General features: G+C 40.8%; 1 protein-coding gene across 2 annotated transcripts; it reads right to left on the bottom strand.

Moving 5' to 3' along the window:
- Positions 1–822: 822 nt before the first annotated feature.
- LOC114447328 (E3 ubiquitin-protein ligase NEURL1-like) lies at positions 823–26,978 on the bottom strand. Of its 2 annotated transcripts, XM_028423542.1 has the most exons (7): positions 26,646–26,978; positions 22,066–22,307; positions 20,652–20,970; positions 8,578–9,294; positions 4,705–4,884; positions 3,792–4,053; positions 823–3,276 (listed from the first exon to the last, which is right to left on the bottom strand). In XM_028423542.1, the coding sequence occupies exons 1-6, from the start codon at positions 26,677–26,679 to the stop codon at positions 3,809–3,811; spliced, it is 1,737 nt and encodes a 578-aa protein (XP_028279343.1). In that variant the 5' UTR covers positions 26,680–26,978; the 3' UTR covers positions 823–3,276; positions 3,792–3,808. The 2 variants fall into 2 exon arrangements, with proteins under 2 accessions (XP_028279343.1, XP_028279342.1); XM_028423541.1 differs by having other exon boundaries at positions 823–4,053; positions 26,646–26,977.

The following is a 26,978-nucleotide window of genomic DNA, read 5'->3' as shown; positions in this document are numbered from 1 at the left end:
AGCCAGGTTCACTGAGAGGTCTGAGTGGAAAGTCTGCGTGTACACCGACACCAGTGAGATATACTGTATTAATGTCACTTTCACAGACCCTGGTTGTGTGTTTGCCTCTCACCTCTGAGAACACTTGGCCAAGAACGACAGCCTGTTTCATGTCTGGACGTCATGGCTTGTATTTGTGCCTATTGGAGTGGAGCATAAAACAGTGCTGCATTAGAGCCAGGCCCACAGGGTAGTAAATAACAGATGATGTTCACTGTGGCCAGGTCTACATACCACGACTCTAAACAGTTTCTTTGTGAGTTATAGCTGTTTACTAAAAGCCCTTGCCTTTGTTATTCATATAGTATATGGCGGGATGTTAGTCAAATATACTACTGTGGAGAGTGATTGTGGTGAGTGTTAGGCTCCTGAGAGATGCCGGTCTTTTTACTCTCAAACTGTGGCACCATTTACATTTTCTTGTATAAGAGAAAATATTATTATTAAACATTTATATATGTATGTATGTATGTATGTATGTATATATGTATATTTCGGGGGGAAAAAATATAGTGCCATCCCCATCTGTGCCAGATTGACTTCATGCTGTGCATAAAACATAAAAAGGACAAGCAGCAATGAAATGGAAACTGTCAGTTTTCACTTTATAATGCAATTTTAATCTGCAACAGAGTAGGGGATATACTTCCCTCTGTATCTAGAAGATTAACAGACACAAAATAATGGCAGTGATTGAGACTTAAATTTTATTTAACAAACAGAAAATAATTAGCAAATTCAAAAACCACAAAGAATATTTTTAACAACTAATAGTCATCATAAGCCCAGCAAGAGTTATGATAAATGTCCAAAACACAATGCGCACCAACCTGCTGGTTTTTGTTTAGTTTGTACTGAAAATATTTGGTCACATTTCTTGAAACAAACAAACAAACAAAGCTCAAGTATAATATTACCAAAAATAGAAAGAAGGCCGACTACTATATTATAGTATTATAAAGATGAAGGAACAGTTTGGCACTTTGGGAAACAAATGATACCACGTGATGTGAAGCTAATTAGCTTAACGTCATATAAACACGGAGAACAGGAGACGTAGCTTCAGCCAGCTGGATTTGCGTTCTAGTTACAGAAGTGCACCTAATTGCATCTCTGTGGAAATCCATCATCGTGACGTCTCACCATTACTGATGTGCAGGATTCGACTGAAGGCCATCTTAACAACTACCTGTTGCTAGGAAACCAACGACGATCCCGGAAGTCAATGCTAGCAGCTAATATCTTCTAAGCTAGCGGCGTCCCCGTGTTTCCAATTTAGCTAGCGGTGTGTAGTTTATATTTATCTTAGCTTATATTTATGGAAAACGTTATCATTGGAAGTCAACAGCAAACCCTACACAGCTTTGGAGCAACAGTATAATGATGCGGAGTCCTGCTTCTGCACATTGTAAATGTAAGTCCGATTTTTATTGTTTTTAGCTCTTTTTTGGTCTCTGCAAACGTCGGAGGGAACATAAACATTTCAAAGTGAGGTACGAGATTAGTTGTATTTAGCTTCGTGCCTCTTATGAGTGGTATTGATCCTCAAGTTAATGACTATTTCCCAAATTGTCAAACTATTTCTTTAAGTGACAGAACAGAGCCTTTAGGGGAAGGGAAGATAAACAAGTTTTTCTCTAGTCTATACCGATCCAACCATAAAATAAACAATATTTTTACATTGTTGGACACTATAGCCACACATATGAAACAAAAACAGTGATACTTCTTTATAGTAGCATTGAAAAATAAATAAACCTCATAATGTACAGTTAATATTACACTCTTTAATACCATGTTCTCCATTTAAACATTCACCACAATGTTTTATTTCTGCTGTTTGGTCAGGAATTAAAAACAAGGTAGACATTGTAAAAGCTGAGCATTTCTCAACAGTTACAAAAACAAAATTCCAGTATTATGTAACGCTGTGACAAACAGTTTCATCTTTAGCTGTGAATAAAATGCACACACTGATATTAAGCACACTGAAGTGTTTGCTTCTGAGCCAAACATGACAGCTCTCTGTGGCGGTAAGGTTGTGTTGTTACGCCTGCTCAGAGACATATCTCAACCACGCAACAGAGACTTGAAGATGAAAATGAACCTCAGTGTTCCTCCTGGTTTTTCACAGTGAGGAGCCAACAGACTACAGTTTGTTCAGACTTCTTCTCTTCTTTTAAAGGCACACTCAACTATTGCGACGTAACTGCTAATTTGTCCTCCACAGTGATGAAAAGACAAACTCCCACACCTGAATCAGAATCAGACCTTGAACACAAGTCAGCACTTACCACTTATAAAAAAAGGACTAAGTAATGTTTCAGCGAGACCAAAATAACACCTGATCTTTAACAATTCAAAAGCAGTACATAATACATGAGATTAGTCAAGTGAAAATGTCCTTGGAGTTTGCTTTTACTGACAGAGAGCAGCACTCAGAAACCGATATGCAAATGAAATACTCACAATGTCCCACAATAACAAGCTACACCCTTGTCACTGACTGCACATGTGTAATTTTTTTATTCACTTGGAGACACAATGTACAAAAATACATCACTAAAAGCAAATATTCATGTTTTAGTTTGATATATTTACGAAACAGAAGTGCGTTAACCTGAAGAAAGCAGAGCCATCTGTAACTTAAATGGGATTTCATAGGTTTCTTGCGATGATGAAGAGGTTGCTTCATCATCTTAATGTGCTCTTTCAGCATTTCAAAAATACTTCACTGCCCACCAATGTTTATTTGGATGACTTTTGTGCAATTACAGCATCTAGCCAGGCTTAGTGCGCAGCCAGAGATGGTGGTGGTGGTGGTGGTGGTGGTTGCCAAGAAGTAGGACATGCTGTCCATGCTGGTCCCACATATTACAGGCTTTCATACAAGCATCTGATGTGTGTGAGTGAGCAAAGACGCCCCTTCCTCATCTGTCTCTGTCCCCAAACATACAATGTCTTCTCTCCTCCTTCCTCCCTTGCTACAATTTACATCCTCAATCTCTAAAAGAGTGACCTTCTATGGTGACAACACTTTTTGTTTTTACCCTGCCTTAAGTTCACATAAGCACAGCAGGTGCTGAGATATTCAACAACACACTTCATTGATTACACAACAGATACACTTTTAGGATGTCTTTACCCGTTAGTCATGTTGTTGCCAGAGGAGCCTTTTCACCACAAATACTCCTTTTCTCTCTTTCAGCTCATTCCTCACTGGTACCTGGCAGCCTTCTGCAAAACACAAATAACACTTTCTTGTCTTGATTTTCTTTTCTTTTCGTTTTTTTTTAAGAACAGGATTGATTCTTTCTCGTAAAACAACATTTTGACCCAGTGCTCCCTGACAAGCAGCAGAGGAGCAGCTGGTAAAACCACAGATTTATTCTCCTGGACAATTTTACTTCTTCTGAAACTGGCTAGCAGCGATTCTATCAGCAGCAGAATGAAGGGTTACTCTGCTTAGAAGTAGGACAGACGCCTCTTCAGATTACTCTTTCTTTTCTGAAGAAGTGGGCCAAGGTGTGATGTTGCGCTATTGTTTGCAGTTGGCACATATTCGATCACATTGTATTTTTTGATAAAACCACAGTGAGCTCACCAATGATGTGCATTTGACAAAACGTAATTTAAAATGTATCAATGATGGAGTACCTGAGCCAGATTACACACACACAAACAAGCGGGGCTTTCACTTGTGCTGTGTCTTTACAAAGTCTTACATGGCTTTGACAAAGTCTTGGGCTTACACAGTCTTGACACAAGCCTACGTGCTCCGGTAGGTCTTGATGATGTCTTTGATTGTCCTCCTGCAGATGGGGCAGCACGCGTTGGCCATCTTCTTGAGTTTGAGTCCGCAGGCGTAGCAGAGACACATGTGTCCACAGGCGTAGAGGACTGTGTCTACCACGTTCTCGTAGCAAATGGTGCACTCGTCACTCCACGAGCCGGAGCAGGATGGGAAGGTAGGGGACACTGGGTAGCTGGAGAACGGGGAGCTTGGGGTTGTACCTGAGGTGAAGAGAGATTGGACATTTGAGTAAGAAACCTTTTGGTTAGTTCAGGCATACAGCTGCTTCCCCTCACACTCAACATACATCCAGTGCACTCTTTATTTAAGCTGTCAGTCCTCGGCTCACTGTTTTCCCAAACTAACGAAGCTTCAGGACAACTTAATGCAAGAATAATTGCGTTTGCGTTCCAATCATCACTCCCGCTGCTGGCATTCTCTGTCAGGAGTCTGCCTGTCATACTGCCTGCAGCTTGGGACTGCAGTGATGTCGGAGATCACTGCTTCCCATCACTAAGGTAAATATTTGCATCATGCACTTACATGCATATTGTGAGTTGAAGTCTTGGTGCTGTTCAGTCAGTGTTTTGTGTGCTGCTGGCTGTTTTATTGCCCTACTGCACGTCCCTGTTTCAATAACTTAAAATAGTATCACAAATTGATCAAACTCGAGGACATACAGATGAATGAGAATTAAGAATAAGGACTATAAAGAAGTTGTAAATAAGATTCAGATTCAGAATATTTTCTGTGCTGTGATGGTAGACTAGTTATGGTTATAGACATACAGATGTTAGTGTGTGTTAGCAGGGTTTTTGTCTGGTGTTACAGAACATAAATGTTGATATAAGCACAGAAAAGCTTGGACCAACCTGTGGAAGAAGAGAAAAGTGTGTGGTAGTTCGAGTTGAGGCTTGAGTTGAGATTAATGTTCAATGAAGTGTTGAGGTTGGATTCAGAGTTTCCGCTGCAAAGCACCGTGGGGGTGTTAGGTGTACATGATGGGGAGCTGGGTACTGATGGGCCTCGGAGGTCAGGGTGGAGAGATGAACCTGGGGATGCAGAGCATATATCTTGGGTCACACCAACGATTTAACCAACATACAACAAACACAAGGCTTTTAAATCTAGGTATCAATGTTTCCACTATTCACATCTTTGAATTGTTAGTCATAGATGATAATTATGAGAGTAGCTGTCTTGTTGCATCTCTCTCACTGCCTCTCCTCTCTCTTCTACACACATTGAATCTGTTCTATCACCGAGCAGATGACTTGTGAGTCCGCAGTGTTTGTGTGTGGGTGTGTGTGAGTGAGTCAACAGCCCATGAGTTGATGTTGTCCCCCCTCCCCACCACTGCCTCTCTCCTCCTTCATGAGCCCATGATCCCTCTGGGTAGGGTACAAAACACTTCCACAGACTATCTGTTGTCTGTCCCGTATGATCTGTCGCCATCCGCACCCCATAACCACCGGCTCTGGCATCAGTTTTTATATTGGCAGCTCATCTCTTTTCACAGACAAAAATACCGACCCTGATTCCACAAATTCTGATCTAGCCCGCCTGGCAGGCATGCAGCATTGTTGTTTACACATTGTCCTTCGACTGACCATGGTAGAATATTGCTACACAGCCTGCCTAGTTGCTTACTTGGCATCGCCAGCGCTCCATGTGTCAAATTAGCTAATATCACTGGTTTACATCCTATACCACAATTTGCTTATCCAAATTTTCCTACAATGACAACATGGAGCTGTTAAAACAAGAACCACAGCTGGTGAGAAAAAAATACTGTAAACTTGCAAAAAGAGAATGTGGTCAAAATATGTATACAGGTCGTTGCATAACTAAAGCTACGTGCGCCGATGCACTGATGCACTGATGCCCTTTCCTTGGATCACTTCAACCGATGCAATCTTAGCCTAGGTAAACAAATAATAGTCATGTCATACAAAATTAGTCATGCAAAAACCAGTTTGCTGCTTTCCTTCTGCATTTACAGTTAGTGCTGGGATTGATGATTGTGCCACTGCTGCTTTATTTTACTTTATCTATATTTTTAGAGCTAATAGATATGCATGCATGTAATAGAATTTGCATGGCCTTCCTTTACCTGCGGACCTATGATGCAGCCTGGCTTGTGAGTAAATGCCTCAGTGAACTCTAATAAGACAGAATGGATAACCTTCATGTCTATTCGTGTACCCTTTCATCAAGGGTGCCTTTCATCTTCCCCTGTATTATGAATTTACTGCTGCCTCTGTGACCATGAATATGTGAGTCTCTAGCTATTTGACGGTGCAGGAGACTTATTTAGTTGAGCATGTGTGCAAAACGGTGGCTTTCAACACCTGTTCAGAGAGTACAGTACAAGTACAGAGATGATATGACCTTCTACATATGTACATATGGCAAATGGTGTTTATCGACACATCTAGCGCATTCAGATACTGGCTTAAATGAAAAGTTCAGTCCTTGTATAGAAATATAGAAATGAGCCTAACCTCAGCAATGGGGAAATACATGACTACTATATGCTATGAAATGATAAAATCTCATTTTCTTAGATAACATGTACAGAATGACCATGCAAGAGCTACAGACTTCCATCTGTTCCACTTCACAGGCTTGACAACACCCAGCCATGACAAACTGTCACTTGCCTCAGTGGCTAGATGTTTCCATGGCAACGCATGGCGTGTGGCTGCAGCGTGGGTGAGCAGAGACGTCACAAATGCACTCCCCACAGCTGGAGTGGGTAATGACTCGAAGAACGTTCATACCCCAAAAGAATCAGAACCGTGTGTATGTATGCATGTGTGCGTGTGTGTATGTGTGAGAGAGAGAGAAAAAGACAATGCACAAGGAAATAGGAAGTACAGAGGAAAATGGAGGACGAGGGTCACAGGAACTGGTTGTGGGTGGAAAACCCAGCATCTCAAATCTCTGTGCAATTACATTTTAATAATGCATATGGAGGGCATCATAAGGAGCTATCACAGGCCTCATCCTGATACATAATGGTGGCTGCTGGGAGCCCACGCAACGACAGAAATAACCTCCTGAGCTTTGAGGCTCACTGTGACTACATGAGCGGAAGCACAAAAGAGAACACAGATTAAGGAAAAGAAAATTAGAAGAATTGACAAAAACTTCAGGTAATTTCATTTTAAATGATAGGTTGTAGCCAAACAATACTGGACTGGAGAAATATTTCTTTCTAAGAATTGAGATGAATGTTTTGATCTGTGGTGACATTAAACAAATCAAAAGCACTCGCGTTGGTGTTGCTGCAGTATCGTATCAATATACAGACCAGTATAGGCAATGCTATCTTTGGAAAAACAGAATTTAATTCCCTTAATTGCAACACTTTTAAACCTGAGTAATAGTAAATATTTCAAACCAAAATGATGGCATGTGCTGAATGTCAGATGTCCATATAAATAAACTTTTTAGGGATATAAGACTTCATTTTACCAATTCTCCAGAGTAGAGTAAAATGTACTCTGTGCACAAAGAATACAGTATGTCCTGAGCAATTAAACAATGAAATAAACTGACGATTTTAGACAGAGCAGGGAAGCAAACCGTGTTTGAGTCAAACCAGAAACTTTATGTTTGTATTTGAGCCTGTGATCACCACAGCATTTCCATAGTACCTCTGTGGTTACTTTTTAAATAGACATTTACGCAACAATCTCAGATCTGCCAACATCTACGCAGTTCTAGTACTCGGTATGTATTTTGACCCTTAAGTGTGCTTGTACAATTCACTGTTCTCCAGGTACGCTTTTTGTTGCATCTCGCATTTCGTTAGTTTCAGTTTCTATACATTCTAGGAAGTTGATTCGGCCGCTGAGCAACAGCAATCTGTGTAAGTGGCATGAAAAGCTTTTGGTCAATTAGAGCGCTGCATTTGAACTTACTCGCCCACCTGCCCTTCATAGACAAATGCTGGCGCTACAGTTTGAGTAGCTTAGCGTAGTCAAAAGAGTTCAGTCAATCCAACTAGCATGTTATGAGCAACAGTGACAACAGAAGATGCGCACACACATGTGCGCACATGTGTGTGTGTGTGTGTGCGTGGGTGGGGGTCTGGTTTTGAGGGGTAGTACTAAAATTTCTTCAAGGTTGGCAGGTCTGCAATCTATGGCCACTAGTTCTCATTGGAAACTCTTGTTGTTTAATTTGAGCACTGAAGTGTGTAGGTCATCCCACCTCTAGGGTGCAAGAATCTCAACAGCAGGCATGATTAACTCCAGAGTACATGCTACAGGTGATATCGCAGTATCATTGTGGGAAATCTGTTGGAACGAAAACTGGGCTGAAAGAAATTCTGTTCTACTGAAAGTTAACATTCATATGCAAATTGTGGGGGTAGAATGTAAATTCCACAGCGATATAAGTGTTGATAAAAAGTCAGCAAGCAGCCCAGACAGCAAAAAGGAAGGAGGGGGGGGACTATTTCATGACTCGGCTGAGTGGGAATTCAGCCTCTAAAAGGTCATTCAAGGATCACAGACTGCATTAAGTTCTGAATGGAAAGTTACAAATGACATTCTCTAAGATCTGAGGAACATGTTGGAATTCCTAGAACTATGATTTCATTAAATACAAATGACCTCTCAACAGAAGCTTCCCATCTGTATTGAATTCTTTCCAACAATTTTAGAGAAAGTGTATTTATTCTTATTTGCTGAGAGAAAGTAAGATGAACATTGTTTAAAAAAAGTTATATGTACCTAGAATCCTGAGTTGGGTAATGGTGCCATGCAGACCGTAGAACATCCAGAGGGGCCTGGAGTTATCAACACACAGCTGCATCCCTGCACTGACACCGTTATGGCTCATCATAACCTCCCCCTCTGCGTTCACCACAAAGCCCAAGATATCTCCGCTGTGGAGTGGCACCGCCACCCGACACACAGCCCAGAATTCTTTGCGGTCAACCAGGGACTCTGGGTTGGATGGGAGATCGCTGGGCCTCAGGATTGCAGGGTCGCAGGATGTCACACCATAAGAAAGACAGCCAGGCCGCGTGGCGCCAGCTTTCACCTTCACGAACACAGTCTCTGAGCAGCGCATTGGCCGGCTGGTGAACACCAGGGTCCTCTCGTCACCGCGGTGGTCCAGCCGTGCCACTGTGTGCTTATCCAATGCCGTAACATGGATGCCATGCACTGAGTGAAAGTGCAGATCATTGTCCAAGTGGCTGGGCAGCAACGAGCACTGCTGTGAGTTCTGAGAATTTTGGGGAACATGACACGAGGTGGAGCTCAAGGGCTGTAGCCGTTCCTCTTCATCCTCATCTTCCTCCAGATGCATCTCTTGCTGCTGCAGGCTCAGGTCACACAGGCTGATGGAAAGGCGAGGGTCATCACTGTTTCGCTGAATGGAGGCCCGGTGGGCGGTGGCAAATGAGCGAGGACGCAGGCAGTCCAGGGGGACCATCTCACTGTCTGTAGGAACAAAGAATAGGGTGATGTAATCACTTTGTAGGATTTTGATTTTGCGAACATTTTTTATATGACACTCAAAGCTTTTATTTTTTCTCTAAAAAAATGATTTAAATAACTTTATCTGCACTGTGGCTAATAGAATATTGGTAAGTGGTATCCAAAGGTATCCAGAGCACTAAATATAATTTATGAACCCACTTAGTATTCTGCATATTTCTGTGTACAACACTGGTATATTTTATATTCTGTCAGCACACTGTTCATTCATCACACCTGCCACTGTAAACAAATAGCTGCTTCCATCTTCCTAGTTTTATAACATTCTTTTTAATGCACCCGTTGTACTGAGGCTTGTAGGTCAAATATGTCAATGTTTACATGTTTAGAAATATATGAGGACTGTTAGTGAGGCATACTGTAGCTGCAGGCCAGTGGCTGCATCACAGTAAAAAGGATGTAACAGCTTTATGTAACACTGAAGGAATAAGAGAGCCTGTGTTTGAGCCGCTGCCTGTGATAAGAAACCGCACTTCTCCCCGTTTCCTATTTCACCTTTAAGTATGCATACAGTGTTGCAATAACTATTTTATAGAATAGGGACATTTTGCTGTTATAGCAGCAATATACAGGCACTCAGCATACTAAACATATATCTCTAAAGGTAAGCTAAACAGTGTAGGCATTACCTACAAGAAAATATAATAATATAATAGGCATTTAGTTTACATTCAGTCTTTGTCATGGAGTAAAACTGTAGTATACACATAACTGTAATGAGCCAGCACAAGTCCAAGCTGTCAACATAACAGACTGCCTCTTCAGCAGTCACTTAATACATCTTTGTAAACTGTTAACATCTTAAGTCATATATCTGGATGCTAAAATCAGCTTTTTTTCCGATCATTGAAAGGGAAAGGCATTCCAAAAACTGCATCACATGTCTCTCTACACCTCGTAGCCTCCCTCACAAATAGCCCTTCCTGTGCTAATTTTGCTCACTGCAAAAGAGAAAACAGACAGAGAGCATGCTTTCCATGCACAGAGTCGGTGCTAACAGATCTGCATCGTAGCACGCTTAGGGGACGTGCTGCCAAATTTAACACGGCCCTCTAAAACAAGCTAAAATTAGCCTGATTGGACATCTGAGGAGACAGGCAGGGCAGGCTGAGGGATGAGTGACATGATGGCTCTCAGCCTCGACCTCCTTTGGGCTTCCCCTATTAGAAGTGGATGGAGAAGGAGAGTGGGGAAGATCGGATGAAAAACAGCATGGGGTGGACACTTGAGAGAAAGGCATACCTCACCAGCTCCTCTTTATCACACAAAGACAGCACATCTCCGGCCAGCTGCTGATAAACTGCCTGGGCTTAATTACTTCCTCAGTCAAGAGTGTCCACATCCAGGCATGAGGCTCTTATTATTAGCAGCCTTATCATCTTCAAGGCAAAGTTAGCCGACTTTGGGATACAAGAGATAATTTCTATTCTAGCTATTATGGCTTCCTGCAGTTCACAGTTTGTGTTTTGGAGAGTCGCACAGCAGTCAAAACAAGCTGTGAGGAGAATAGTAACATTACAAAGAAGTTTCAACCTATTGAGAAAAAAAAGGATATACAAAAGATGAAAGTGGACAAAACAAAGAAAGATAAAGACGTGAGCCCAATAAATATGTATGACCTCTTCCAGGGTGTAGTCTCACAGAAGTCAAGGACAGAATTTTACACATTTGACAAAAATGGGAGTCACACTGAGATGTGACTTGAAACACACAGCACAATACATGTATCTTCTTTATCCCACAATATGCACATATGTTTGTAAAATGCATAGCATATCTGCTCGGATCCCGGGGTACTTCTATGAGTAGGACGAATTGTAGTTGTATCATAAAGTATAACGATATGAATAAACAGGAGATGAGTCAGAGATGACTATAAAGAGTGAGCAAAAGCTAACACGACACACACAACTTAAAATGTCAAAAATGTAATAGTTATATGGAGAAAGCTAAAAGTGATGAGTGATTTAAACAATGTTTTAATAGTTAGAGGTAATGTTTGAATAACCAGCATGTGGTCATGGAAGATCTTAAAACTGCTAGCTAAAAGTAATGGACACATGTTTATATAGTTAGCTTAATGTTATAGAAAAGTAGTTGAAAATAGCAGCAGGTTAGCTATAAACTATGGATAAATAGTTGAAATGGATGCATAATTCAAATTATTTGCCAACAGTAATGAGGAAATAATTGACGAATGAAACCCCAACAAAAACAACAACAAAAATGAATCATGCAGCTGCTCTTTGTTAATAGCCTACGTTTTGTCATTACAGTTAATTGAGAACCAACTTTTCCTCTCCATAATCTGCTGCTATTAAACACACACGTGAATACGTGCAGTCCTGCCTTTTGTCCACTAAATTTTGTTTGAGAATTAAGCATGCTACCAATCATTTCTTCACTGCAGCTTAGTATAACACTCTTTCTGACTTTTAACATTTGTCAATGCTCCAGTAGTTTTTAATAGCACGTACTGAACATAATTATTACTTTGAAATTTTAAAGTTCATGTCCTTGAGATTTTGAATGGCAAGTCTTAATCACTTTTTTTTTCCGGCACAAAAACAATACTGATGTGATTAAGTGCAGGGCTTAAATTGCCCTAGTAACATTAAGTGGTCTTTGAACAGCTCCAGCTACTTAGTCTCAGGAGAAAAAAATCTATTTAAATAAAGGAACACATACCAGACTGACACTGCGGGGTCAATGGCCGACCCTTTAGCTTTGGTTCTTACTATATTGGGGCTTTATTCTGGCCCGAGCATCGAGGATCGGTGCGAAGCCCCATTGTAACCCTTAGGATTATTATCATTAATGATCGCATATTTGCTGACTTTTGAAATGCACATGCAAAAGTGGCTCTATAGCGCCCCCTAACGTGTAGCCCCTTTTGTAGTTGCAAATTATTATGCTAATATGATGATACTGTCATAGTGCAGGAAACGTCTCCTGTACATGTTTTTTGGGAGAGTGCATAGGAGAGGAGACTGGTGGCCCCTGCGGACCGCAAGTTGTGCGAGGGCCCTTTAACGATGCTCGCAGCTATCGTTGTTTCTTTCTCAACTCTTACTGGAAATTATTGAGGAATTTCTTGGCTTCAGTAAAGTCAGAACACACCCATGCCAAAACATACACCCTCAGAACAAAGTAGTCCAGAGAAAGATAAACGTACGTCTACCTGTGGTGCGTTTACCTTATCAAACAAGTTCAAGACTCTCTGTATAGTAAGTAAGTAATGAGTAAAGTAAATGGCTGTTTGTAAAGTAAATGAGTTATTGACATTTGGAGGATGTCCGGGTTATAGTTGGAATCCAGTTTGACTGGGAACCAAATAAATTACTGCAGCATGTAAAGGAATCTTTATACCACCATACCTGGTTCTACCTCATCCTGATATGTATCTTACAGATACATTATATCATTAATCATTTTTTGTCTTATATAGTGCTGAATGTCTCTCAGCCATACAATGGCATGGTACTAAATAGACAAAGAAGGTTTCCATTTATTCCTTGGCCTGGTGAAACAGGATTAAGAGGCATTTGGGGATTTTAATGAAGCTGCAAACTCTATACAAGGTTAGCTGCACCAATTGTGCGCATGTGGTTGTGTGTTTGGGGATTTGCCTGAAGTATGCATACATGGGGGTGTAATCCAAGGCTCTGTCTACAATGAGTGAGTGAAGTCATCCGTTAAGAGGGATGTGGCTGAGGGTGGGAGTTGAGGGGGTGAGGTGTCTGTACCAAAAAAAGGAGAGGGATGGGCTTTGGCTTAACAAATAAAAGAGAGAGAGCTCCATTGGAAAGTATACTTGGGCTAAAGCAGGAGTGCTGTGATAATGAGTTGGACTATCTGAGATGCCATGTGCAACAAGAGCCACATATGTCACGTTTTTTAGACATCAAGTAAAGTTTCTGGTTTAGTGCCAGTTGTTTCTGAGCTTATCATGGAAAGAAAGGAGGACACAGCGAGGTGATAAATGGCAGCAGGGAAAGTGACGCTTAGCACTTCAAGGGCACAGTTTTTTCAAGGCCAGTTATAAACACCTCTGAACTTGAGTAATGTCTCTTAAATTGTCTCTACAAGCACTTTTATACAGCTGTACAGGTCTTCTATGACTTCAGAATGTCCAACAGTTGATAAAGTGTCTTAATCTGAAACATATTTCTCCAATTATTGATTCATCTCTGTGTTTTGGTCAAAGTGTTGTCAAGAGGACCTCGCAGATGGACACATTTGCACACTTCAAGTCCTTACTCAGACTAGACTCTTGGCCATCTGAAAGTGATTAGCCTCCTCTCCGAAGGCTTCCCCCAGTACAGCCCAGTTCCCAGGATCCAAACCTGACAGGCTCCATTACGATTTCTATTTTGATTTCCTGCAAATCTGTTCGATTCCATCTGGGGCGATTAAATCCCAGCTGAGGCACAATAGCCTGTCCAGCAGCATTTATTTTGGTTCAACAAATCAAATAAATTCCAACCCCTGAGATCACTAGCAACACAGCTCTCATAAATACAAGGACTGTAATCCCGATGTGTACATGCTGGCAGATGTTAGGTCAAAGGACAGTCCTCTAACATTCTAGTTTATACCAGAACCTTCTTAGCTCATTGAAGCCAACTGTATGACAGAATCATTTCACTTGATTATAATCAGGACACAAACAATCAGTAAGCAGCTTAGCTAATGTAGTTGTACAGCATTCACACTCAGGAGGAGTAAATGAGGAGGAGTATAAACGCCACTTCTGCTGAGATGTTCTGCTAGCCATACCCAGAAAGCACAAGTGTAGCATTAACAAAGGATCCTTGTAAATCTGATACATGTATTTAATCATTTTCTGCATCTATGTGTGTTGTATTGCCTTTTTCACAGAGACACATGCTAACCTAAAAACAAACCATAGCCAGTTCCTTCTCTTATGTCTGCTCTATGGTGTTCACTCAGCAAGAGCTTCTGTCAGTGTTTACAGTTCCATTTACGAACTGCATAAAAATTATGTTCATAGTTGTATGTTTTGATAGAATTTGATTTCTGACAGATATACAACCCTTAGCATGCACCCAATCACATCATAATGTTACCACCGACATACAGCAAATGGGCTTGCATGTTGCATGGTATTTTTTTGAGCATGTGCACCTAACCAAATTAATTGAATTAATTTAAAGACAATTTTCTACTGATTCTGTTAATTTCTTGGCATCTTGCTGTGTTTGTCACCAACACCAGCCTCACAGACACTGTTACCATGGTTGCCTCGATCCAACTTTTTTCCCTTGTTGATTACACCCACTGTACTGCAGGTATCTGTCCCATCCGTAAGCCTTGTCAGCTCCAAGCTTTACCTCCACACTGTATTTATCTTTGTATCTAAATCTAATAAATTTATAAGAATTGTCTTTACACTGTGCTTTCAGAGCAGCACATAAATTCTGAGCTGTCTTCAATCTTCATTGTGCGTCCTTTTGGCAGTTATTATACAGAAACAGTGACTCATGCACCATAATTACGTATCTGTATTCTCAGGGTATAGTGCCAAGTGTGCAGCTGCAGATTCCAATAAAGACAGAACTATCAACAATCACAAATTTTAAAACATCACATTTAGAAATTAAAACATTAGCTTACTTGTTGTTCTTGTGGATTTAAAATAAAGAAGGTCGGATTTAGCATGTAGGGATTTAGATTTGACTTATGATTGGTTAAATACAGTTGCAGCTTTAAGATCAATCATGCTTAAGGTAAGACAAGGTTACCACAGTCATCTGTAGCCCTAACATTTTTATCCAAAAAAGGGATCAACGTGAGCCCAACTGGTCCTTCTGACCCAGACAGAAGTTGCAGGCTTCAGTAATTTCCATAAGAGGAGAACATGGGACAGAATCCATGGTCTTGCACAATTGTAATGCGACTGTAATCATGTTTAAATATCAAATCCCTCGAAAAAAGATCACTTTTCATATGATTTATTAGTGTTATCAAACACAGAGGGAAGGAAGAAAGAGAGAGAAAAAAAGAGCAGCAGGCTGTAGTGTGATTCATGATTTCAGTCTAATTCGGCCAAAAGAATTCAGCTCAAGGAAATTACTAAATGTTTATAATATGGAGACGTTTAGCATTTCTCGTTGCCTATCTCTCTCAATGTCTGCTGTCTGCCTTTGGCTGGAAACTGACTTATGACTGATGACTTTGCATATTGTTATTACCATGCTGAATTTCCAGTTTATTGTTGTTGGAGGATTTGGCTGTAAGCAGCAGACCAACATTTAAAAGTTTTTGTACAACATCCATTTGCAGTACTTTAGGGTAATCAGACCCCTCAGGTCTATCGTGAGTCTTCATCAATCTAAATTAACAGTTTAGTCCAGCTGCTTCATGATACAGTACATCACACTCTTGCTTTATAATACTGAGCTACGTTTGCCAGCATTGTTGCCATGCTGACCCAACTCTTTATATCTAACAAGTTGTTTTAGACCGCACCTCTGCTATATTTAAAAACCTTTTTAAATTCAACTCAATTCCAACCTTGTGAAAGCAGCAACACATAATCTGTGTTGACAAGTGAAACACTAAGTGAGATCTGTAGCAAGTGTGTGTGTGGCGCGCAGACAAAAATAGACACAAAGAAAGGAAAGTACCACACATTCAGGTTCCTGCAGCCCAACGCTTTTGTGCAAACATCATTTGCCTGCTATGACTCCATGTTTACAAAACAGGTGTGACTCAAAGGCTATCTTTACCTTAGTTTCAGTTTTAATTTGAGTAAGAAATTCAAATAATGACAGGAATGCATTATCATTCATACACGATGAAACGATGCAACTAAGCAAAAGACAAAGAATCTATAGTCAGGTCTACAGTAAGAGTGAGTAAAGGAAGTCAGTGGTTGCCATTTTGACACTAACTCCTTCTACCATAGGTCATGAACTTATTAATCACTCTTAGGGATAAGGGGATTTATTCTCAGAATGCACAACATCATTATATTCCACCTTTGTTTGTTGACACAGACTGGCACTGCCATCCATGGAACAATGCCCCTAACATGGATGAAAATCTAGTTGGTTGCCTCAGGTGGAATTGTTAGTGATGGGCCCTCAGGATGTTAGTAGGCACAAGAAGCATACAGCAGGAGGTTTTTCCCACAATGATGCTTTACAGACCTAATGCATCGCAACGCCATGTACATAGATGATTGATGTCAGCACCCTCCTCTTAATCACCTGAGAGGTACGCAGCCTCCTGACAGTCTGGCAGCCATTTTGGATTCTTCTTTAATGACTGGAGAGACAGGTTGCAGATGATGTTAGCTGACGCCGGTCTCACGGATCACTACCATTCTGTCAGTGATTAAGTGACTCATCTAACTCTAGTAAACAAACCCCCAGTAGAGCATCTTGCATCCATCAAAAGATGCCTTTGACTCGCTCTGCTTATCTAACTTGGAAGAAATCCATCATACCTGTACGAAACGAGGGGGATGCTGTGTGGGCTCTTGGGATTTGTCCCATAAACAAACACATGCTGTTAAGACTGCAGCCATACATGTGTAAAATCCCTATTATGTTTAGTTAGGTATACCATTCCCATATGTGTTTTGCTTGAGGGAAATTCTACTGAAAACACACATTATTTGTGACCTTGTTCTTGGACTTTCTATATCAAACAAGTGCTGAAAAGTTAACAACTAAAAGAAGAAATCTAACCTTTCTACACACAAAACTTTTGAACCTTGGCTGTCTATAATGCTGCTGAGAGAAATACTGTAAACTGACATTTGTGGAAACACAGTTGAGATATTGAGCTTTGAAAGCAGTTGTGATGCTTGCAACATATTACACACTTGAGGAAACATTTTGTCGACCTTTCTAAGGGGTAATGTGTCTCCATCACACACCCTCAGCAGCACAGTCCGTTCTGTACAAAACCCAAGCAAGGCACTTCTAGTCTTTATTGATAGTTGCATGTGGTGATGTAACATTTCTTTCTTAAATTGCATGGGCAGTTGTTGTTGGTCCGGACAACCCCTCAGGCTCAGTTTGATTTCAGCAGATTAATTTAGCTTCCTCTCTTACGCAACACCATCTCAGCTTTCAAGCAGTCTCACTGATCTCAGTGAGTCACCTTTGACTCCTTGCATGGGTGGCTAGCTGCTAAACTGCACTCCCTTGATAATAGCTTAGAGAGGAAACAACACTGCACTTGAAAAGATCCTTAAACACCAGAATAAGACCTGATAGCAGTAAAACTGTTGGCAGGAGGCTACGTTGAGAGACAGCACAAGTGAAAAGGCGATGATGGATAGAAGAGAAGATAGAATCCCTTAATGCAGCATGTAAGGTTGTAAAACATCAAACGGATGCAGTGGTATGAGAATTCTGGGGAGCATGTGTTTGATGCAGATAATCCACTGGCTAAAAAAACAACAAACTTTCATAGGAGTAGGTCACTGCTTCTGAATGAAAAACATGTCTTTATTTAGAAAATAATGGCTATTATGTGCTTAAAATGAATCTAAAAGGTTGGATCACCAAAACCATTAGTGCAAGCAAAACAATGAAAGCATCACAGCCTTTTATCAGAGTAGCAATGAGGCCTCACTGAAGATGTTTACTCTCAGGTGGCACTTTCCAGAAATGTTATGACAGTTACGCCGATATGTGCTGACATGTTAGCAGTGATACGTTCATAATTAATCCGTGAAATATTAAAGATGCTTTTCACATAAGGAATGAGATCAGGCACACAACAAAAAGAAAAGAGAGTGGTTGGACTGCATTGTCAGCTGTGTCAACTGGGAAATGAGGTCATAACAGAAGAATGGTTACGCTTACAGGAAGAGCAGTTAAATTCTGTGGGAAATAGGAAATCTGTTATCATTAGTCATAGATATTCTCAACATTAGCTCAAAGGGGAACTCAGAGACGTTTAGCAGACAGGTGACTTGAAGCTATGAAAAAGTTCTAAAATACATTTTAAACTAGGCCTTCTCACTATACTGCTTCACATGATCAAGGTCTCAAAGCATCACATAATAAAGCCCTTTAGCAATGTCGTGTTGTTACCATGGCAACATGGCCTTTTTACTGCACCTAACCAAGTATTTTGTGCCTAGGCCTAACCAAATAGTGACTTAAGGAGGTCAAGGGTGGTTCCTGAATTATAGTAGTACTGCAAGTGACAATTTTGCCTGGTAGTAGAAGCCAGAAACTTGCTCGACGCTAACTGGCTGGTTATGACATCAACTTTTTTTTTTTTTAAAGGTCCATTACAGGCTTTTTTTAGAGCGAGGAGAAAAAATGGAAATGATTTAAAAGGCAAAAGGCAAAGATTTTATATACAGTTTAATGATGTGTGCTATTCACATGATATCAGTGTTCTTCTTTAAGACCTCAAGGGTATATTGTGACAACTCTATCAACATTATCTCTATGGTTCAGAAATGGATTACCTAAGTAAACAGGTTTCAATTTAGTCAGTCTCATAGTCTTACTGTCCTGCGCGTTTATCTCAAAAGCCAAATCAAGGGCACCTAAACAAGTCATTCTCCACACTCCACAGAGCCTATTCTCAGCTCCACACTCCATTTGTTCTCCTGTTCCCCCCAAAAAAGGGAAAAACTACTAGAAATCTAGAATTCCCACCTGGGCAGACTGTGTGAAAATAAGCCCACAACAGGTGAAATTCGGCTCTGTTTATCTGCTGGTGTAGAATTAATATCAGACCCAAGTGTAAGCATCATTAAGAATCAAAATGCAGCCTTCTGTTCAAGGAAAATACGTGCCAGTTCACAACACTAGACTTTGATGTGTCCGCCCATATTTCAGAGTCTAAGTGTTTGCTGAACTGCAGCCAACTCCTGAGACAATACTGGGCCTTTGAGATATACCATGCTCTGGAGTAGTGACGCTCTCAGGCTATAGAGGAAAGCTGATAGCCAAGTGATCCTTCAACTGACTGAGGGCCCGGGCTTTTCGGTTTAAGCTATCAATGTGGGGATAGAAGTGATCAATGTGGGAAAACTAGAGTGGAAACAGTAGGATTTAGAGCTGCTGACCTCATTCACAGGCAGAATTGCATACATGCCACACAATCCTGGCTTTACTTGTAAAATGTAAACTACTTCTATAACATTTGGTGAGCTCTCATTTACAGTAAACATATAAATGTGAGGTATGGACGACTGCAGGGCGATCATGTGTCCAATGAAGACAAATTCAGACTTGGATCCAAAGAGTGAGACATTCCACTGGTTTGATTGTCTTGGAAAAAACACCCAGCAATGTCATTACCTGACATCATCCCTCTTCTTGTCTGTCCTCTTGGGATGACCAACACACCGCTCTTGTTCTTCGGCAAGAGCTATGTGCTGCTCAGCGCTATGAGGCCAGTGAACCCCAGATAGTCGCACTCTGGCGCTGGATACCACACAGCCCATCACGAGATAGCACGCTTCTCGCTGTCAACCACACCGCGAGAAATGAGGTTAAATGGCACTATCTACACAATATGGGAGCCTCTTCTATTTTTATTAGCGGTGCTGACAGCCTCTATTCTTTAGAGGGAGGCAGTGCAATTCTTGGAAATGGTTATAAATAAGTACTGAATCATTCCACAAGGATTCCCACTCATCTATTCTGCATAGTTTTGTATTGTTTTTAATAATGTTAGACAGCTATTTTCTGTGTCACAGATGCACCTCAGTCTACAGTCAAAACATAATGTATCTCAGAAGGTTCAGTTCAGAGAAAAACTGCTGTGAATAATAGGGAAGGACCTGTTGGCATCTAATTTCTTTGATGTAATGACCCTTTAAACAGCGCAGAAGACTCATTAAAATGGCTTTCAGACATTTTCAAATAACCCCCTTTAGGGAAATTTCTTTGATACTAACAACCGTGGTAACTATACAATCTTGCCTAATCTCCCACCATCTTTTTCCACTGAGCGATTTGGTAGGTGAAAAGTAGTGCAGCTGTATGTAACATCACCTTTTAGTCACTCACAGTGAAAAAAAAACATCAGATGCAGAATGGTTTCCAAGAGTACACAGCCAAGCTACCAGCCCTGTGAGACTGTGCTCAGGAACAGAGGTATAAGCTACATTCTAGCTGATCTTTCACAGTAAAATGTTTACTAGGATTACCATCTTAGCATATTTATTGTTTCTATTTAAAACACAGTATACACCCCAGCTGGAACAGATGGAAATGTTATTAACTTTGAAGATATTTACTCTGGGCTGTCATTGCATCCTGTGGGGCAAGCCAAAAAATCACTTGACTCACCTAACAGCTGGACACCCCTGGTTAAGCCGTAGACATCAATGAGAGCCCACAGAGGTTCAGCGACATGCACCCCACTGAAGAACAGCATGGGGCTAGAGTCAATGATTCGGTAGAACACCGGCCCTTTTATCCACCCAGAAGGAGATGACGTTTCCCTCATTGGAGAGCTCTTCTGGCAGGGCTTTGGCCCAGAAGCCGCTCTGGGACACCAGGTCAGGGCAGGCATACTTGGGCAGGGTGTCTGGAATGATCCTTGATGGGTCTTTGGATGTGAAACCAAGACGCAGAGCACCACTCCAGCAGCACTGCTTTTGGTGATCTGGAGAGAACATATGAAGATAATTAAAAATTAATCTTTACATTTTCTCATTATCTGCATGTTTTGTGAACCAGCCCGATTTGGACTGGTTTATTTATCATAACGTGGAATGATATCAACAGTACCTATACTGCCCAGTGATTAAATTATCCCATTTAGAGTTTGTATGATTAATTAGTAATGGCAGCCATTTTTATCCACATGTTTCATCTGCCTCCTGTTCAGGGTAATGCCCTACTAGTTTAGTAGTTTAGCTTTTGGTATTGTCCCTGAAAACTTAACTCAAATCCACAGATCCCAAACTATATCTTTATGTATGGTATAGAAAAAAGGATTAGGATAGGATAGCTCACCAGGCTAGGAGATCTGAAGTAGTTGAATTAGAATTTGATTATAAGGGTGCACAATGGGCAGCATATCTCCCTAGAGTTATCGAGATAATTTAGTTTGGACAAACAGACAGAACAACACCAGTGCCACACCGGGGCCAAAAACAACATATCTGTTTCAAACACAATACGAATAGTTATCTTGGTATGTTTATCACCTGCAAACAATTTTTGTCTTGTTTCAAACCTCTATTTACTTTGCATTTACTGTGCTGAGATAAGAGTATTCCTCACATGGCAGTGCTTGCCCTGCTCTCTCACTTTCGAGACATAGATGGCCTGATAGGTGAAGTGGAAACTTGTTCTAAGCTGCTGCTGCTTTGGCCCACACAAGAGCAGAGAGAGAAAAGAGAGAAACTCAAAACAGCAGAGCAAAGACGGGGGATGAAGAGACAGGCAGGCAGAAGGAAAATGAAAATAGAATGAGTGAGACAGAAATGAGAACAATTAGTGTCTTCCACTGCTTGAAAGTACATTACAAAGTACATTGTGCTGAGCGCTTTGTCATTAATTTGGAAAACAGTGCAGTGTGTGATTTTGTAAATAAAAATTTTTATAAAGGCCAACAACATGAAACATCAGTGATGTTCTAATCCTGGCATAACTGTCATCTGCTTAGTAGATACAGCATTACAGTGGGTCAATTTCAAACCCAGTGATAAGCTTAGCTCTGAATTCTTTTTGCCACAAACAGTGCATTGTTTACCTTTAGTCGAACTTGCTCAAACACAGCTATGGGCCTGTTACTGAAGGTGATGGCATTACAGAAGCTGGCCTGCCTCTTGACAGTCCTCTGTGATATGTCCATGATGATCTGTGAGCCCTTGGTGCTGGGGTGGAAGAGCAGAGGGAAGGATGACAAATTTCCACATGGCTGGATGGGCAGGCAGCGCTTGGGCTTGTGATGGCATCGGTGGGTTGGTGCAGGAAATGGTCCATTCAGAGAATCTATGTGGAGAACAAAAAGTGTTCAACAGGTCTGAAGGAGTAAATACTAATTGGAGCACAATTTGTTGTAAAACACTTAAATGTGTAGCAAGCTTCACTGAGAATGTGACCTGTATTTTTTTCTCTCTCACTCTGCTTACACTCACTTTAGCAGAAATACATTTAGGTAATCTAATGCTAGGCTTCTCCATAAGACCTGCTGCAGACTTCAATATTTCATTTAAGGCAAATTACATGCAAAACAACATAAAGACAGAACTGCTGCCATGGTTCCATAATTAAGGAGAACAATGCAGCTCTGAGAAGTTCATACAAAACAACCTAATTTCAGGAAATTTCCGGAGAAAGCGATTCCTTTTTGTTATTCTACATCTTGCCAGATTTAAAACTGGTTTGTGTTTCATTTGTCTTTTGTTTCTCTCTGTCTCTCTCTCTCTCTGCTGGAGAACATTTGTACAATAATAAGTAAAAAGGAAGCAGAAGTAGGAGGAGAATGAAGAAAAAAAGCTAGAGTGCAATTAGCAAAGCAAAAAAATGACCTCTAGGATGATGTGTGTATGCTCAACTGTCGAATATAGTATATTTACAGCTACTCTAATAATATTGAGGCATGGCTGTTAACATGTTATTTTCAGTTGTGGTTCTTGTTTTAATGAGCTCATATCAATCACAGTCTTTAGTCATGTACACACTACCTGCTTAATCACAGTGATATAGAGGGAAAACAAACAAAATCATAATGATTAAATGCAAACACATGCACTGTGGTTTTGTTGGGCAGAGGAAGTGGCAAAATGAGAGCCACAGGTACACAGTGACTCACAGCATGTAGCAGAGTTTTTCCCATGTGAAAATGTTGAATGGCTGCCCCAGCCTACTCATACCTATCAGCATGGCGCTAAACATTTCTTTTGGGTTGTACACAGATAAAGATGTCATCGTGAGCCTAGTTTCACACTGACTCCCTTTCATTTAGATGAACTCTCCCCATTCTTTCCACATTCCTCATCAAAGCGAGACACCAAGGTCACAGTGATTTAGAAGAGGAGTTGTTTTTCTCACAGACTTTGGGTTCTCATTAAATGTAAAGTAGGATTATTTATTTGAATGATCTCAAAATGTCTAAGAGCTATGTTGGTCCAACAGAATCCTGGCATGCTTGCATTCGTCTGTGCATTATTACCCAGTACAAAAGGTAACAAATGCCCGTATGAGACTTCCATCTATAAGACTTGAGTTTAATTCCCATGTACACCATTTTATATTATGTGCCATTTAAAAGTTTTGTTTTCACCCACTTTTTACTTTTGTTCTGCTGTTTGTGTCACTTTCAGCTGCTGCTTCAGTAGGTTGAGGTTGTTGGAATAAACAACACCTTTTACACATATGCAAGGAAAAGTCTCTTGTGAGCATTCTCATCAGGTATTAGCCTATTTGGGTTTAGGCCTAGAGTTACACTTATGTCTTGTGAGACTGAGCTGGATAAGTGCTACATTTCCTTTGTCTTACAGTCACATATCAAATACTGTTAAATAAAAAAAAACATTACTAATCAATAATACTAATTCTTTATTTTTAAGAACTGGTTGTAACCTAAAGACAGTATAGGAGCTGCCTCTGTGAGCTTGAGTCTGAGATGTATAGCTGAACGACAGCTATTATTGCTTCCTGTTGATTGACCTTGGAGGGTCAAGGGGTTTATAATGTACCCTGGAGACTAATCAGTCAAGGCTGCCAGAATTGGAAACGAGCAATCATGTGACATCTGAGGCAGAGATGAGAGGTTTGAGCTTTGGATATAGACATTACAGACGTAAAAACCTCCAAATGTTCTCAGCTGGGCATCTCTGTCACATATTTCTGTTCAGTCTTTCCCTTCGCATCACAATCAGAGAGGCTCTGCCAAGTGTTCTGGGCTGAGTACAGTGTATTTGTTAAGCTCTTTGCATGCTCTTGTCGTTGCAGAACAATGCTGAATTGTGCTCTGTGCACGACAGAGGTCTTAAATGAAGTCATAACAAATCCTTCAACCATACTGCATCCATGATGTCATGTCACATGTGATGTCTTCAGCAAAACAATACAGGACTGCATTGTACTCCAGCAGTGACCAGGCCTGGGGACTAAATAGAGTATTTCCTCTGAGGCCTGAAAATAGAAGCAACACCTCACAGACCTCTGCAGACACTGTACTCTGTCTCATGTTTATGCACCTAACAATAGAATCCAATATTTCATTCTCACCAGTCTAATTTCTGCACGCCGTTTTGGGATGTGTTTTACATTTTAGTCAAATAATTGAGTGTGAAGGATACATAAAATACCAGGTGTCGATTTACTGTAAATAAGAGTTGCTTGGAGCCCAATGTGCTGATGATACAGCTGCTTGTGAAGTGTGTTTAAAAAGTCATGCAACCTAACAAGAACATCAGGATAAACAGTGGCCAGAGCCAAGGAGAGGTGCCATGACAAATGGTCAGCATGAGCAAACTTAAGGAAGGACTAATGTTACATCATGCACTGCCACACACACTGGGACTGCTTTTGCAGTCATTAATTGGAAAGGACAAACGGAGCTTAGACAATAAGTGGCCCTGGCCAATGTCACCTGGCTTCTTCTGTGTTGTACCCTGGAGCCTTGGTCTTACTAAGAAGCGGGGACCTAATGTAGTGTGACGTTAGCATCAAGGCTTGCATAATACAGAAGCATCTTAAAGAGCCACAGGGCATGTTTATGTCTTTAGGTTTTGGAATATGTCTTAGCCTGCATGGTTTTGATAAGGAGTAAGAAAATGTTCGGTCTTCTAAGGAACTTGCACGGAAAAGCTGCTTCGTGGAATGCCTGATAATTCCCCAGGACAAGATTTAGTACATCCAGGACAAAGTTATAAATTGACTTTTGTTCTAAGAAGAGTTTGCAAGTATAATGAATGAATTTGTTGAGGACATACAGTTTAAAACAAGAGCCAAACCTTGTGGTTTCTCAAATGACCACAATATGATGTCATCTCCAAATGCAGACATCTACATAGAAGGGCTCCATATGCTCTACGACTGCTAGTGTGTGAATGTAGAGGTGAACTTAGTTGAAAACATGACTGATTTTGTTGTAGCTGACACTCTCCAGTGTGAGCAAAATCAGTCCCCAATGGTAGTGTAGAAAGTGGCAAAGAAGCTAGATGTTTATATTTAAACTGACCCTAAAAAATACATCATCCTTTTGAATAGATGGATTAATGACTCTGCTGACATCACACTGTAAAGCATAAAGGTAAAATGATAGAATTACACAACGTTACCAAATGCGTAGAAGTGAGAGCTGAATGATTCATGAGCCCTTGAGCTGGACAGCAGCCCTGCAACATGACAAGGATTATACATGTTTACATTTTCAGGGCCCTGACTGAGCTCTTGTCAGAGGGCCAAGAATTTCTAGCAGCAGCACCCCTGTGTGCACCTGTACTGTTATTTCACACCACTGGCCCGTACCAGTGCAATTTGAAAAGGAGCTTTAAGAACAGGCTCGTGTCTATGTGTCCATCTGGGAAATGAGATGTTTACTGTAGCCTGCTTATCAGCTAACACTAATAATTCCAAACTTATTACACAGCACATCCAGTCAACATGATGCCATTATTCTTACCACAAGAAAACCTCCAATTATGCCTAATTTGATTATTATTAATGAGATCATAACTAGAGGTTATCTGATAATTATTCTTCTTGATGAATCATTTTTTTTCCATAAATGTCACATCACTGTTTCTGTCTATTACACCAAGAACAACAATGATGAATCAAACATTCACAACTTATAAAAACAAACTTATATAGAGTTCATCACATTAAGTTTAATAATATTTTTAAGTGCAATCTATTTCTATGCTAATCAATTAACTCATAATACAGAAAATGAAAGTAATAAAGGAACTTGTGTTAATAATTTACACACATGAAAGGTTTCTGTAGGTGTTTTCAGCCTGAAGGCTAAAAACAGGCTCTAAGTTAGGTGGGAAAAGTTGTGTGCAGTCTGCCCATTTGCTTCAGTCAGTTTTGTTCTGTGATAACAAGAGAGAATCTTGCATTATTTATTGATGTAATGCTGTACAGGTTTGTCAGTAACTTCATTTTCCTTTATTTTAAAGCAGTCGTGACTTAAAGCAGCTTTCACTTGTCATTTATTTTAGGCTACCCTCACGCCTACAGTTTTCATGCACACTGGTTCTGCGGCGGAACAAGCGCTCTTACAACTCGGATGATATCGTCTCCTGTTATAACATCACCGCATATATAAATATTAAAGGCTCAGCGCAGTCCTGTGATGCCAGATGTTCTTACCGTAGAAGGTGTTTCTGGTGATCTGACCTCCCATGGCTTGATGCAAGGTGCGCGATCACCTCCTCGCTTAAAGTACCGGACAGAAATTCACATTCAGCTGTGCGTCTTCAGCGGCCACATTATACGAGCACGACGCCGTTCACTCTCACACACACACACAAAAAGTCCCGACAGTGATTCAGCTCCAGGTTGTGTCTGTGCGGAGCCTCATCGACAATAAGCAAAAAGGAGGCAGATCCAGTACGCAGCGTGCGCTCCAGTCCCGTGCACAGATCACGCTGAAATTAACATAAAAGGTGGTGGGGAGGTGGGGCTCTCAGTGACGCTGCAGTC

This window comes from Parambassis ranga, chromosome 15 (genome assembly GCF_900634625.1).
Source record: "Parambassis ranga chromosome 15, fParRan2.1, whole genome shotgun sequence".
NCBI lineage: Eukaryota > Metazoa > Chordata > Actinopteri > Ambassidae > Parambassis > Parambassis ranga.
The sequence above is the reverse complement of the archived record's forward strand: the minus strand, read 5'-3'. Positions and strand labels throughout refer to the sequence as shown.